The sequence below is a fragment of the Mytilus edulis genome, chromosome 7, assembly GCF_963676685.1.
Source record: "Mytilus edulis chromosome 7, xbMytEdul2.2, whole genome shotgun sequence".
Taxonomy (NCBI): Eukaryota; Metazoa; Mollusca; class Bivalvia; order Mytilida; family Mytilidae; genus Mytilus; species Mytilus edulis.
This window is the reverse complement of record NC_092350.1, coordinates 75405811-75423113: the sequence shown is the minus strand read 5'-3', so window position 1 is coordinate 75423113 and position 17303 is coordinate 75405811. Positions and strand designations below refer to the sequence as shown.

Genomic DNA, 17303 nt, shown 5'->3' with positions numbered 1-17303 from the left:
TGAACGGTCTAAATTTCTAAATATTTCAGATTTGACAACTGTAGTGTAGTAACATTAGAGTCTGCGATGTTTAAAACAAACGGCCGTTTAAAAATAATAACAAATTTTGACTAAAGTAAAATAGTTGGACGTGGCTTGGTACTTATACATCCCTCAAAAAATTAAGCAATTTAGATTGTTATATTCAACAGATATATTTTAGAGATGAGTAAGGTAAAGAAATAAAAACGGGGACTGTAATAATAAGTAATATAACCCAGATGTGAAGCACTACATGGTGTCGAATTACATCTTTTCATTTATCCCATTTGGTGCCAAAGTTGTTAATTTTCTTATCCAAAATCTTTCCCGAGTAAGTCTATCCTCCCTAGACCAAGCAGAGTTGTGGTCAATGATAGTAATGGTCAGTCGATTGAGATCTGCCTTAGTGTGGCCAGGGGATCTCAAATGTCGACTAAGAGGGAGGTCTGGCTTGCATTGGTAGTCGCTACGATGACCGTTCATTCGTTTGTGAAACGGCTGTTCTGACTCGCCAACATACTGTTTACCACATTTACACTGTAGGAGATACACAACATTAGTAGTCTTGCAATTAACATTGCAAAATATGGTGTATTCTGTACCAGTGGAGTGACTGTTAAAAGTCTGGGTATCCAGTATTTGTTTGCAAGTCAGACATCGTTTGTTTCCACAACCCTTACAAGAGCCCACTGACGGAGAGCCTGCTTGAGAGCATAACTCAGCTCTCACCGGCAAGTCTTTAAGGCTTTTGGGCCTGCGGAAAGCCAGTACAGGTGGCTCGGGAAAGATCTTGGATAGTTTAGGATGTTTTTCGATATCTTTCCAACTTTCGCGGATAAGGTAAGACAGGTTGTCAAATTTTGGATGGTAACACAAAAGGCACCCTCCTGTTGACCTTTTTGACTTTATATTGTAAAAGTTCATCTCGGCTGATGTTGCTAGCACGAGAAAAACCTTTATCAATGTCTTTCCTTTTGTAGCCCCGATGTTTTAGGTGACCGCGAAGTTCGTGCAGTCGTTTTTTGGCAACGTCGTTGGTGGAGCAAATCCTTTTTATTCGTATGGCCTGGCTGTAGGGAATGCTCTTGGTGCAATGTTTAGGGTGACAACTTGAAGGAGACAGATATTGATGTTTGTCTGTGGGCTTGCAATACAGATCTGTAAATATGTTTCCATCCCTCAATTGCGTTGTAGTGTCAAGAAATGTGATCTTAGAGTCAGAGATTTCATATGTGAATTTTATTGAGGGATGGGCATCGTTGGCATGTTGAATAAACAAATCTAGTTCTTGTTCAGTATTATCCCACTTCATGTCAATATCGTCAATAAATCGGAACCAAGAGAGGGGTTGATAAAGAAAAGAATGGAGAATTCTCTGTTCTAATTTCCCCATAAAAATATTGGCATAAGACGGGGCCATCTTTGTTCCCATTGCTGTTCCATTAACTTGGAGAAAGTCCTCACCATTGAATGTGAAGTTATTGCATTTTAATACCAAAGTAAGAAGCTGGATGAGACATTCAGTTGGTGGATGTAAGGTGTTACGAGAGTTCCAGACTTCCCTACAGGCTTCTATACCATCGTCATGGGGATATTAGTATAGAGGGAGGTAACATCAAGCGAGACAAGGATCGTTTCAGGTGGGAGAGGGTTCAAAGATTCCATTTTTTTAAGATAATGTGTTGTGTCTTGAATATATGATGGTAAATTTTCTACGTGTGGTCGGAGATAAAAGTCAATAAATTCTGATATTTTTCCTGTAGGGTGGTCATTGGCGGAAACAATTGGTCTACCTGGATTATTGACTTTATGTATTTTGGGCAGTAGATAGAAACGCCCCGGCTTTGATTTTTCCGGTTTTAGATATTTAAATGTGGTTTCATCAATGTGTCCCTGTTCACACATGTTTTTCAGGTTTGGGGTGATCTCTGTGTTAAATTGAGGGGTGGGGTCAGAGTCTAATTTCTTATAGAATCTCTCATCAGAGAGTTGACGTTCCGCCTCTTGAATGTAGTCACATCTGTCCATGACGACAACAGCGCTACCTTTATCTGCTGGTTTAATTATAATGTCGTCTCTGTTTTTAAGTAACCGCACAGCTTCGTTTTCTTCAGAAGATAAATTGTTGAATGTTTGGGAAGTAGCAGTGGACAGATTTGTTACGTCGGATTTAATTTTGTCAATAATATGTTCTAAAGTAGCACATTTACTGGGTTTAGGAATCCATGAACTTTTTTTCCTGAATCTGGGAATATCGACATCTTCTTGGTCGTCATCTGAGTCGAGATCACTTGTGTCACTATCAGTGGAACTTTTTGTGGTGTCTTTAGAAAAATATTCCTTAATTCTGACGGATCTTGCTAACTTGTCTAGGTCATCTTCCAAGAGTATAGAATCTATTTTGCCCGGCGTGGGACAAAAATTAAGACCTTTTGACAGTACCTTTGTTTCGGTCTCCGACAAAATTACTGAAGACAAATTGACTACAGTGTTTGTAGAGTTCATGCAGCCTACAAACACTGTAGTCAATTTGTCTTCAGTAATTTTGTCGGAGACCGAAACAAAGGTACTGTCAAAAGGTCTTAATTTTTGTCCCACGCCGGGCAAAATAGATTCTATACTCTTGGAAGATGACCTAGACAAGTTAGCAAGATCCCTCAGAATTAAGGAATATTTTTCTAAAGACACCACAAAAAGTTCCACTGATAGTGACACAAGTGATCTCGACTCAGATGACGACCAAGAAGATGTCGATATTCCCAGATTCAGGAAAAAAGTTCATGGATTCCTAAACCCAGTAAATGTGCTACTTTAGAACATATTATTGACAAAATTAAATCCGACGTAACAAATCTGTCCACTGCTACTTCCCAAACATTCAACAATTTATCTTCTGAAGAAAACGAAGCTGTGCGGTTACTTAAAAACAGAGACGACATTATAATTAAACCAGCAGATAAAGGTAGCGCTGTTGTCGTCATGGACAGATGTGACTACATTCAAGAGGCGGAACGTCAACTCTCTGATGAGAGATTCTATAAGAAATTAGACTCTGACCCCACCCCTCAATTTAACACAGAGATCACCACAAACCTGAAAAACATGTGTGAACAGGGACACATTGATGAAACCACATTTAAATATCTAAAACATGAAAAATCAAAGCCGGGGCGTTTCTATCTACTGCCCAAAATACATAAAGTCAATAATCCAGGTAGACCAATTGTTTCCGCCAATAACCACCCTACAGAAAAAATATCAGAATTTATTGACTTTCATCTCCGACCACACGTAGAAAATTTACCATCATATATTCAAGACACAACACATTATCTTAAAAAAAAATGGAATCTTTGAACCCTCTCCCACCTGAAACGATCCTTGTCTCGCTTGATGTTACCTCCCTCTATACTAATATCCCCCATGACGATGGTATAGAAGCCTGTAGGGAAGTCTGGAACTCTCGTAACACCTTACATCCACCAACTGAATGTCTCATCCAGCTTCTTACTTTGGTATTAAAATGCAATAACTTCACATTCAATGGTGAGGACTTTCTCCAAGTTAATGGAACAGCAATGGGAACAAAGATGGCCCCGTCTTATGCCAATATTTTTATGGGGAAATTAGAACAGAGAATTCTCCATTCTTTTCTTTATCAACCCCTCTCTTGGTTCCGATTTATTGACGATATTGACATGAAGTGGGATAATACTGAACAAGAACTAGATTTGTTTATTCAACATGCCAACGATGCCCATCCCTCAATAAAATTCACATATGAAATCTCTGACTCTAAGATCACATTTCTTGACACTACAACGCAATTGAGGGATGGAAACATATTTACAGATCTGTATTGCAAGCCCACAGACAAACATCAATATCTGTCTCCTTCAAGTTGTCACCCTAAACATTGCACCAAGAGCATTCCCTACAGCCAGGCCATACGAATAAAAAGGATTTGCTCCACCAACGACGTTGCCAAAAAACGACTGCAAGAACTTCGCGGTCACCTAAAACATCGGGGCTACAAAAGGAAAGACATTGATAAAGGTTTTTCTCGTGCTAGCAACATCAGCCGAGATGAACTTTTACAATATAAAGTCAAAAAGGTCAACAGGAGGGTGCCTTTTGTGTTGAATTACCATCCAAAATTTGACAACCTGTCTTACCTTATCCGCGAAAGTTGGAAAGATATCGAAAAACATCCTAAACTATCCAAGATCTTTCCCGAGCCACCTGTACTGGCTTTCCGCAGGCCAAAAAGCATTAAAGACTTGCTGGTGAGAGCTGAGTTATGCTCTCAAGCAGGCTCTCCGTCAGTGGGCTCTTGTAAGGGTTGTGGAAACAAACGATGTCTGACTTGCAAACAAATACTGGATACCCAGACTTTTAACAGTCACTCCACTGGTACAGAATACACCATATTTTGCAATGTTAATTGCAAGACTACTAATGTTGTGTATCTCCTACAGTGTAAATGTGGTAAACAGTATGTTGGCGAGTCAGAACAGCCGTTTCACAAACGAATGAACGGTCATCGTAGCGACTACCAATGCAAGCCAGACCTCCCTCTTAGTCGACATTTCAGATCCCCTGGCCACACTAAGGCAGATCTCAATCGACTGACCATTACTATCATTGACCACAACTCTGCTTGGTCTAGGGAGGATAGACTTACTCGGGAAAGATTTTGGATAAGAAAATTAACAACTTTGGCACCAAATGGGATAAATGAAAAGATGTAATTCGACACCATGTAGTGCTTCACATCTGGGTTATATTACTTATTATTACAGTCCCCGTTTTTATTTCTTTACCTTACTCATCTCTAAAATATATCTGTTGAATATAACAATCTAAATTGCTTAATTTTTTGAGGGATGTATAAGTACCAAGCCACGTCCAACTATTTTACTTCAGTCAAAATTTGTTATTATTTTTAAACGGCCGTTTGTTTTAAACATCGCAGACTCTAATGTTACTACACTACAGTTGTCAAATCTGAAATATTTAGAAATTTAGACCGTTCAGTGCTGTTTATTTAGAAATAAGACCGTTCAATGCTGTTTATTTGGAATTCTTATTGACGCAATCTTTCTTGTAACATCATAATTATCGACACTGTGAAAGCTTTAGAATTGTGCTAGTTCATATCGCACATTATTATTTTTATTTAAAACATTTATTTGAACTCTCTGATGTAATTAGTCATATAACCTATTTCATAATCAACATATTTTTGCAATGATGCAAGCGTCTTAACTGATGTTCGGTTTGCCTTTTTTATTGTATAAATTTCAAGATTTAGTAAAAGTTTAATCTAAGAAGACTTAAAGATGATTCATTTAACATCAGAATCTGACTGACGAAGGATATCTGTTATCCGAAATATTTATAAATAATTACATTTATAGTACCTTTTTGTGTTATTGGTGTTGTTATGTACACTTTTTAGGCGTTTATATAATTTATTTTATTGTGTACATGTATCGTTACTTGTAACGATCCAGCGCCCTCGTGGGAAAAATCGTTGACTATTATTCAGACGTTTTATATATATATATATATATCATAAGATTATTACATTTACAATGTAGCATTCACAATGTTCAACGATGAGTCATATGTAGACAAAACACATTACTGCCTAAAAAATATTAATCCTTGTAAATTTGATTAGCATTTACAATCACTGGGTCGATTCCTATGCTGGTGCATGTTCCGTCTACGAGAATATCATCAGCAGAAAGGTCAGCGCTTCTGTGTTGACATTTAACCCATTGATTAGATAATTTTGTGTAAAATGTTTTGTTACAAAATATTGAATTGTTCGAAACACTTCTGTGTTTTTCTACTTCCAAGAATAATTGACCTTAGACGTAGATCAACCGATATTTTTGTACGTTGGGTAACATTTTTCATCTTTGTGATTGTTTGGACTTTCATACCAAACCAGCGCCACTGATGAGTAGTATGAAGACGTAGAGCTGATGTAGTGCACCACATTTTAAGCCTAAGAAATTTACCGACATTTGTTTAATAAACCCGACAATTCAATATGACACAAACATGACAAAATTAAAATTTACAAGAAACTAACAAAAATTTAAAAAAAACAAAACATATTATACATGATTTTAGATGTATTTCAGCAGATTGAAGGCTTTAAACGTTTTGTAAATTTGTAAATGAATGTTACTAATACTAATGATGAAAATACTTCAAGTTGTTTTAATTTGTGTTGCTTGTTTGTTAATGCTGTGTTTTGTATGCTGTCGTTGGCCGTTTGGTCTTTTCTATGTCTACAGTTGCTACGTGAGTAAATTTCGATTTATGAGTTTGAATCTCTCTTTTGTATCTTTTGTCTTTTTTGCTGACGACATTGTAAAAAATGTACTGACACACAAATTACAAATTAAATTTGGTCAACGAGCGTGGCAAAAAAGTAAGAAGTAAATATACCCTAAACTGAAATTCATACTAGAAAAAAATTATTATCTTAGAAGCTGTCAAACTTATCAGAGTATATATATCAATTGTTATTTTTCGTGAAACATATATTGATATGATATGTTTAATCGTGGTTTAAGACAGGCTTTTTTTTTTTATTTCTGCAGTTGTGGTTCTTCTCTCTTACATACTAAAAAACTATTTTCTATTTTAGATCGAAGACCGCAAAAACGAAATAAATATTTGCGAGTGAAAGAGTAAATGAAAGACGAAGAATACAAAAGGGACTTCACACGTTTAATGTTTAATTTAAATGTTACATGCCAATCGGAGGGACTGGCGGTATGTTACTACTGAGATATTCATGATATTGGAAAATGACAATTGGAAGAACGGAAATCATAACTCCGTTTTTAATATTGTAGTAACTAAAATAATCAGGAAATATATAATATAAGTGAAATCAATTTTCTGATTATTTTTTTGTAATAAATTGTCTACCTAGACTCAATCGATGCTCGTAAGACCGATATTCTCCGTATGACAGCATACGATGGAATTCCTCACCACCTACCAACCATGGAAGTTGAATATTCTTGTCTGTCAATAAAATTGAAAACATGAATAGCATGAATAGTTCAAAAATAAATTCATTTAAAAAACAAACGACCAAATATCGTTAAGTTGATATATAAAGACAATAAAAATGAAATCATCAACGGTTCATTTGAAGTGGACATGTTGATTTTTGAGTATGTATTTGCATCTGTATTTTAAACATACTGAGCAATACATGGTGCAGAATAAATTGCAGAATGAGCATATAACGAGGCAAACAATAATTTAAATTCAGGCGTACATTGAAAAGGGAAAGGAAACTTATAAGTTTGTCATGTAAATGTACATAGGACATGAGTTGCTTTTCTTAATCTTACGAAACGAAAAGATTTATCAATACACATATGATGTGCATGTGCTGTGTAAATAATATTTGATATGCACATGATGCATGATAAAATACTTTATTGGTAAAGAATACTAAGTGAATATAACTGCATATTTAGCAAGAAGTTTACCTCTTGTTAAATACCAAAACAAAATGATAATGCTTTTTTGCTGAAGGCATAGTCACAGCTCTGAAACACGTTATATTACCAGAAGGTAAATATTGCATATAATGACGTTACGTGCTATGTTCGTAGCTCATTGGAAATTTGGTGTAGTTGGCAGTGTGCAACTGCAAAATATGTATTTTTTTGATATCATATTCAGTGCTATTGTACGTATTTTAAAAAATAACGATTTTTAAAATAAAAACGAAAAAATCATTGTTAAAGCTATGTTTTATGCTGCATGCGACAAGCTTCATTTAAAAAAAACGGAGATTTTTAGGTTGTCCCGCGTTACATATTTCATTGATTGTAACCACTAAACTATGATTTTCGTCAAAACTATTTAATATTTTTTTCCATTATTAAAAAGAATTGTTCCTTCAGTCTTTTGTGCATTTTTTATTACGTTATGATGACGTCATAGAAAAAAACGCGTCCCATACTACAAGGGCAAATCTGTCCCACGGGGAAAAAATGGGGTTCCAGATTTGAGAATAATTTTTTTTTTTATCTAAAATGAAAAAATTTAGTATTAATTTTGTATTTACTACATCAATGTTAATTTGCTTACTTTTATGAATTTAAAAACAAGTATCCAGAAAAATGATATATCGTAATTTATGAGCGATTTTTCAAAGACTTACAAAGTTGTCGCACCGCCATTTTTTGACGTAAAACGAACTCAACTCAAATGTACGTCAATTGTTTGCTTATCACTGTTCTTATAAAGGTAGAATTTTATGATTTTTTAAAATGTAATTTTTCTTAATATTTCACAAAAAACTAAAATACATCAATTTTCGATAAGTAGTTAAAAAGCACCGTCGATTTTGCGGAGTCTTACAAGAATGTCGCACTAGCTTAAACACAACGTTTTAGTCGAATTTTTTGTTTGAACGGAACGAAATATTCGCGACGTTGTGTTACGCTTACATGTACGAACATCGCGCGTAATGTCAATGCATTCTATTTGAAAAAGATTATTTAAAATTTATTCTCATTTTGATACTAAAAGATTGATACAAACATTTTCATGATTGTAAAAAATGATGGCATCAAATAACATTACAAGACCAGATTAAGAAAAATCCCCACATATGAAAACTTGGTTTACCTTAGTTGTACAATCAACATACTAATTATGAAATATGTATTTAAGAATTGGGGAAATTATCCCACAAAGGTGATAATCAGAAAAATTTATAAGGCTTTCCACACATATTTGATAATGAAAAAAAAGCAGTCGTCAAGGGAAATTGTTTTGCTTAAAATATGTGTTCCTGTACTCCGACCACATAGGAAGGTTAACAAATGATTAAGACATGTTTCGGTTGTTGAAGACCTGTAAAAAAAATCCCAGTCAATGTTTTCTTTTTGTTATCTGTTAATGGATATGTTTTATCGCCTTTTCCTTTTCATAATGTATATGTAAGACGACATAAATTCCTTCTTTTGAGTATTAATGGTATATAAAATCATTTTGCAATAAATTGGGATTTCCTCAAGTTAATGAAACTATATTTGTTGACTCTAAGTGGGCATATTTCCTCAGTCTATTGTGTTTTACCCCTTTCTTGTTATCATCTCTACCGTAAAACAAGGCAGCCGGGTATCAGAGCTAAAGAAGTACTTCCTTAGATCCACTGCCACTCTGACTAAATATCTACTACATATACTAACGAAATCAATCCCGTCAAACTTTCTCCACTTCAAAAGTCATTATACTAAAATGATGATATCTTCAGTTTACACTTCCCTGGGTAGGTTATTATTCTTTCTAGGGTTTTTATGTAGGGCACAAAATGTAACCAGAGAGCATGATTCTTCTTACAAAACCATCTATGTCTACACCGGAACTCGAAACTGGGATCTCGATGTACAAGGCAGCTCATTCACCGACTCTGCTGAATGGATATTCCCTTATCTTTACGGCTAACAGTTGACTACGTATCTGCTACATAAACTAAGGGAAGCAATCCCGTCACATAGATGAATGGCATCTGTGATTTTGACCCGTCTTTAATGTCAAAAATCTATAATGTGTGTTTCAATCTCTTTAGGAGGTGGATTAGTTATGGTCAAACTTTAAATACTTTAAATAAGCGACTACCAATGCTTATCCTTGCCGAACGCTTCATATTTTCATATCAGTCGGAGTTTCTGTGGACATTCGTCAAAGACAAGAAGATCAAAGATGTCATATCATTTAATTTCACATTCAAATATACTGTATAGTGGGTAATTTTCGCGGGCGTAAAAAATATTGCTTAATTAAATAACATAACTCGTTATTAATCCGTCGAACGAAAAAATGAGATAGTTAACAAACGCTTTAGCTATTAGGAGGTTTTGAACGTATGCATTATTTTCGTAGAATCTTTTTTTTCGCGATTTCCCTATACATGCCAAAATAAGCTAAAATAAACAACGTGCAAAAAATTACCCGCTATTTGGTTTTATTGTTGTTCTTTCCTGTGACAATCCATTTAGAATCTAGCTACAAAACCAGGTTCAAGCAACTATTTTCTTCATAGGAAAATGTCTGTACAAATTCAGGAATATGACTGTCGTTATCTATTCGTTTAATTTGTTTAAGATTTTGATTTCGCCATTTGATTAGGTACTATCCATTTTGAATGTCTTTGGGTTACTTTTTTGTTATTTAAGCTTTTACCTAACGACATTTTCCAAGGTTGTAGTTTGCTATCTACGTCGTATACTAAGTACCGATCGTTACATATTCTCGATTATGACCGTTTTGACAGGTGTGCATTTGCAATACTTTACGATGGGTCTCTGACTATATAAACCCTTGTGTTTATTTGTACTTCTATCACACTATGTTGTCATTCTAGCGATATTTTTACCATTACCCTATCATCGAGAGGATTGCCCAGCAATAGAACCAGGTTCGACCCCTAATTTTTCATTACATGCCCTGTTCCAAGTCAGTATAACAATTGTATAACTAAAGATTTTCTTATCCTAGACATCGATTATTTTAGCCGTATTTGGCACCACTTTTTGGAATTTTGGATCCTCAGTGCTCTTCAACTTTGTACTTGTTTGGCTTTTTAAATATTTTAATATAAGAGACGAAACGTGCATCTGGCGTACTAAATTATAATATTGGTACCTTTGATCACTATAGTCCGTTTCTATTTATGTTGGCGTTTGTTTTTATTGCAGTTCAGGGTTTCGGTTGCTTCGTTGTTTTGCTCTTATAGTAAATATTTTCCGCTCGGTTTTGTTTTGTGACCCGGATTTTTTAAGTCTATGACTTTTGAACAGTGGTATACCACTGTTGCTTTTACGTAGTTGATTATGACAAAGGCTTTTAGCAGGGTGCCCAATCAACAAATTTTATCGATCTGCCTTAACGGAATAACACACGGCTATATTTTATATCGTTGGAAAGAGGAGAACAAGCAAAGCCTCATTGAAATAGCGTTATCGTCGTTGTCTGTCGTGGAAACGTTTTTTTTAAAATCAGGGTCAAAGGTCAAAGCAAAAAATCAAGAAAAATGCACAGTCACATTTAGATAACTTGTTTCTCCTACATATATGCGTTTTGAGGAAAATAAAAACAACCAATTTATAGAAAAATATCTTTTGTATCTACTTATTTTATATTTTTATCGCCAAAAATGACTTCAGATTGAATTTTTTTGCATATAGGGTGCGAATTTGAAATTTTAAATAACAGTGACCCTGACCTAGTTCAATTTTTAAATTTGATTTTTTGTCTTAAATTCGCTACACGTACGATCTAAAGATGTTTTTGAGATCTAAACTTTAATCATTTGTCGAAAAAAAATGTGATTTTCACGTCTTTTGATAGTTAGGTGTTCGTCAATTTCAAGGTTCAGCGATGTCACAATTAGAAAGATTTGACAAATCGGTAAAATCATCTGGGCTGTCCTTCAAGACTGAAAATCAGTGCGCTTACTGATCCTAAACAGGGTCTAATACGTTGTATCGCATCATGTAACAGCATAATAGAAAGTTACAGATGGCAAACCCGAGACTTTTACATATTTCGTGGACAGGTTTACAGTAGTTGTCGTTTGTTTATTAAATTAATACGTGTTTCTCGTTTCTCGTTTTTTATATATATTAGACCGTTGGTTTTCCCGTTTGAATGGTTTTACACTAGTAATTTTGGGGACCTTTAATAATAGCTTGTTGTTCGGTGTGAGCCATGGCTCCGTGTTGAAGGCTGTACATAACCTATAATGGTTTACTTTTTTAAATTGTTATTCGGATGGAGAGTTGTCTCATTGGCACTCACACCACATCTTCCTATATCTATATAGATGCAAAAATCTTGTATACAAGTTATAGTGTCTGTTTGAAACCATAGCTCATGTGTATGCTGCATGGAGTGGATGTAAGGAACGCATAAGATTAGAACATCTTTATCTTGCGACTTTGTTATTATCCTACCCTTGATTCCTTTCACACCTATCTCTTTGTCTACATAAATAGTATGCATATGTTAAATCATGCGAGTATCTACTTGATCGGGCGTACAAAATAATTCTTAAAACCTAAATACTCTTTCTGAGTAGGGTCCTTGGAAGTGCTAGCTAGAATATGACTTCATCGTGTATCATAGTAACTGTTGATTTACTATGATGCTTAACAATCGATTCCCCAAGAAATCTGATTAAGGCCTGCTGGATCTCACTGACTCAAAGAAACTTTTTCCAGTCAGGAATTTCACGACCTTCTATATATGTTCTGAAACACTTTAACAGACGAACAAGAACTTGATCAGCTTTAAAATAATTTCTGTTGTGTCTGCTAGTGTAAGATTTGTAGCAAGATTAGAATGATGCTACAACATTTTGTAATCATCAGTACGAAAATGGTCTAGGTCTGAAGCATCATAGCCTCGATAAAGCTTTTGTTTGAATTGTGCTTATTCCTCGCTTATTAATAAGCAATTCAGTAGAAGAACCCTGACATATAACACACTCATCCCATTGTATTTCATGCCAAATTCGTTCGGGCTTGATGGGCATAGTTTAACGGGACTGTAAATGTGTGCCATATTCCGGGTCTGAAACGTGATCGAAGGATTTGATTTGTATATTACAATTATAACAAAACTATCAATAAAAAAAATAAAGTTATGAAAACCCCCAAAAAATATTTCCAATTACAATACAACCATCTTCAAACTAACTGGACTATTCCAAATATACAATTTGACCATACAACAAGCAAAAATAGAAATGAAGTAAGTGACAATTGTCTTAGTTAAACCTGGTAATTTAAGCTACAAAACGATTAACGGCACGAGAAAAGGCGTGTTTGAAACAAGACAGAATTACCACTAAATTTGTATTTTTAATTGCTATTTTCTTCTCACCGATTAACATTACACAAAAGATATTTGGCACACATATGAACCATGTGTTATTGATGTAATCAGAGTAAAAATCCCGTGAAAATAACACGTTAAAAACGTTCTTTTGTTCAAAATGTGGTACATTTCAGCTTAAAAAAATAGCCTTACTAAAACCATGAAATACTTATATTTAAATTATATAAATCTTTTCAGCTTTCGTTTTATGATAAATTTAATTTTTAAGCTAAATGATAAGTATCATTTGAACAAATAACATAGAAAGCAATAATTTTATTTTTTGTGTTGAAGATGGTCTGAATGATGAGGTATCTGTGGGTTCCCCAAGAAACCACAAAATTTTGAAAAACGTGACCACGGGAGCATACGACAACATTCATGATTAAAAAATATAATGATTTTCCAATCGTTTGCATATAGTATAGCCGTGTGTTATCCGTTAACTTAAACTCGTTAACTAGAAATCTTTTTCGATACTGGGCACCCTACTATTTGAAACTTTAATGATAATTATATATTTGTTCCTGTATTTGTTATCCAAGATCAATTTTGAATGCATCCGAAACTGTTTTTACTATAACGTATCATGTAAGCCATCTATGTCAGTTGATCGTTGAGTCGTTGGCAAACTGTATTGATATATATCTTCATATTCTGTTTTTTCGCGTATCCCATGAGGCTCATTTCGTTTTATCAAATTAATGTATATATTTATTGGGGTATTTGGCACGTTACAAACTTAATTTTGTCTGATGATGACAGTTTTTGCTGTTTTTTGTTCTTGTCGTTATGTTGTTCCTTACTTTTATGTGCTTTAATTTAAACCGAAGGAAGTCAATATAAGCTGACGTAAATGATCAATAAAAATTATTGTAATAAATTACCAATCGATGACTCTATTCTACTCAGCTGCTTATCGTTTTCATCTTGTTTCTGGTGTACTAATTGTACATTCAAGCTTTTTAAATCAAACATCTGTAATAAAGAACAGTTTTGTTTCTGTATTTTGAAATCAAGCATATAACGTCTGCTAGTTATTGTGATTTTTTAAAAGTTATCTACATGCATTGATCTGTTATTTCTTTAAAAAAAACTAGAGGCTCTAAAGACCCTGTGTCGCTCACCTTGGTCTATGCAAATATTAAACAAAGGAAGCAGATGGATTCATGATAAAATCGTGTTTTGGTGATGGTGATGTGTTTGTACATCTTACTTCACTAAAAATTCTTGCTGCTTACAATTATCTCTATCTATAATGAACTTGACCCAGTAGTTTTACTGGAAAATGTTAGTAAAAATTAACAAATTTTATGAAAATTGTTGAAAGTTGAATATAAAGAACAATAACTCCTCGTGGGGTCAATTGGCCATTTCGGTCATGTTGACTTATTTGTATATCTTACTTTGCTGAACATTATTGCTTTTTACAGTTTATTTCTATCTATAATAATATTCAAGAACCAAAAACAAATTTTCCTGAAATTACCAATTCAGGGGCAGCAACCCAACAACAAGTTATCCGATTCATCTGTAAATTTTAGAGCAGATAGATCTGGACCTGATTAACAATTTTACCCCATGTCAGATTTGCTCTAAATACTTTGGTTTTTGAGTTATAAGCCAAAAACTGTATTTTAACCCTATGTTCTATTTTTAGCCATGGCGGTCATCTTGGTTGGCTGGCCGGGTCTCCGGACACGTTTTTATACTATATACCCCAATGATAATTGTGGCCAAGTTTGGTTAAATTTGGCCCAGTAGTTTCAGTGGAGAAGATTTTTGTAAAAGATTACTAAGATTTACGAAAAAAGGTTAAAAATTTACTATAAAGGGCAATAACTCCTAAGGGGGTCAACTGACCATTTTAGTAATGTGACTTATTTGTAAATCTTACTTTGCTGAACCTTATTGCTGTTTACAGTTTATCTCTATCTATAATAATATTCAAGATAATAACCAAAAACAGTAAAATTTCCTTAAAAGTACCGATTCAGGGGCAGCAACCCAACAACGGGTTATCTGATTCATCTGAAAATTTTAGAGCAGATAGATCTTGACCTGAATAACAATTTTACCCCTGGTCAGATTTGCTCTAAATGCTTTGGTTTATGAGTTATAAGCCAAAAACTGCATTTTTCCCCTATGTTCTTTTTTTAGCCATGGCGGCCATCTTTGTTGGTTGGCCGGATCACCGGACACATTTTTAAAACAATATACCCAAATGATGATTGTGGCCAAGTTTGGTTTAATTTGGCCCAGTAGTTTCAGAGGAGAAGAATTTTGTAAAAGTTAACGACGACGGACGACGACGGACGACGGAAGACGACGGACGCTGGACGCAAAGTGATGGGAAGGGGTCACTTGGCCCTTTGGGCCAGGTGAGCTAATAAAAAAAAAGGTTAAATGTGAATAAAATTTAAACGGAAATTAGACATACACATGATACATTCTTGCAAAAATTTACAACTTGACAATGTTTTTTACGTTCGAACTTAAGTCTAGCATGTACATTTTTAAATCTTATGAAAAATATTCATTAAAAGATTCATTTTAAATCATTTATCTTAAAGAATGCTGTCAAATTCGGTAAGGAGAAAAAAATGTTGTTTGAAGTTGAAGTTCAACAATCCTTACTGAAATTGTTAATAAATAAAAATATACGGACCTATAGAAATACAAAATTAACGGCAGTCTTATCAGTGTTTCCCGTCAAATTTGCTCTTGTATTAATTATGTGTGACACAGCCGAATTATTTGACAAAAATCTTACATTTCTTTTATCATCATTTGTATTCATATTTCATGAGAAAAGTTGTATGCTTGGATGTCATTTGTGTCACTAAAACATCAACAATATGTATATTGATATTCCAGTCTTAATTAACAATTGTCCAAATAGATTTTATGGAAATTATCAAACAGTCAAGTCCTTATCCTACACAATACTTAAGACTCATTTACATTTGTTTATAAGCTTGACATATTGTAGCAAATTCATTTTGAAGGAAAGATCCACTTGCAAATAAATTTAGTATTAAACGGTGATTTTTATCTTGACGGGGTTGGAGAAATCTGTACATTACGAATTTCATAACATTTTCAGACTTATTCATTGTGGTAAATTCAGCAATGTTCATATCATTCGCTTGCAGTAAACTCAGTACTATTCAAAAGCATGTCAGACAAACCAGTATGATAGCATGTGTACAGGACAATAGCGGCTACTAAACTAGCCATAGATTGAACAAATTGTGCTTGACTACAAAATTAAGCGAAATGTCTAAACAGTCTTGAATTTACCACAGTATATAAGTCTGCTAATTAACTGAAATACTTGAAATGACTAAATGATTTATTGTTCAGTATCTTAACAGCCGAACATCTAAAATGATAAATAACAAAGAAATTGAATTCCAAGGTAAATTTGCAATGGAAAGTCATTTATAAAATGGCAAAATAAAATGTTTAAACACATCAAACGAATGGAAAACACCTGATTTTTTCCTAACTTGGTACAGACATTATCTTATGTAGAAGAAGGTGGATTGAATCTAGTTTTATGGGTAGGTAACCTTTCGTTGTATAATAAATGCATATAATTTAAGTATATTGACAACTATGCGTGAGCGAAAGCAAACAGACATAACAGGTTAAAGCGTAAAAAATTGGTTTTCAAAGATTGTTGTTCTTTCTCCTTTTTTTTGTGTCTTTATAGATGCAGAATAGCTTTTATTTTATTTTGTTTTAATTCAAGTGACCAAAAACGAATTGTATTTAAGATCTATGAATTCTGAATTATAAAACTTTTAGGATTTAGATTTAGCTCTGAATTGTTCTGTATTTGTTCTTAGTTGTTCTAAACTTGGCATAACCAATGCATTAGATGGAAGTTGGAACGCTATTTTGTTATTTCATATATTAATCTATAAAATGTATTCAAAAACCTTTGACAGTCTGTGATAATCCTGTTTATAACTACCTTGATGAGGCTGTTATTCGATTCTTTCAGAATTTGCTTCAGAACTTCTATTGAGCAGCTTTTTATTTGAGCAATTTCCTTGGTAAACATCCTCAAACATTTGCTTCCAAGTTCACTGGCAAATCCCAAAGTTGCCATTTCTAGCAATTTCCATTTTTCCTCGAAGTCAGACTTTCCTACTTGTCCATTTTCATGATGAGCAAGAAAGTTCCTTACGTCTTTTATGTTTTTACGCCATGAAAAATTCATTTTCATTGGGCAACAGTGTTGAACAATAGCATTAAATAATGTGATATCTAAACTGTCAATGTCAATTGAGCATTTTGAAGAATATTTACACAAACAATACTGTGTGATTTTT

At 34.1% G+C, this 17303-nt stretch overlaps 2 protein-coding genes across 2 annotated transcripts in view; one reads left to right on the top strand and one right to left on the bottom strand.

The window, feature by feature from the left end:
- Positions 1–17191, bottom strand: part of LOC139482528 (uncharacterized) — a 47726-nt gene extending 30535 nt beyond the window's left edge. Inside the window, exons 1-3 of the mRNA XM_071266440.1 lie at positions 16943–17191; positions 13848–13938; positions 6979–7077 (exon numbers count right to left, since the gene is read on the bottom strand). Coding sequence (XP_071122541.1) covers positions 6979–7077; positions 13848–13938; positions 16943–17191 — 439 coding nt within the window. The remainder of the gene's footprint in view (positions 1–6978; positions 7078–13847; positions 13939–16942) is intronic.
- The window catches only part of LOC139482234 (uncharacterized), a 398699-nt gene that overhangs the window by 167448 nt on the left and 213948 nt on the right, over positions 1–17303 (top strand). The gene's annotated exons all lie outside the window — the stretch shown is intronic.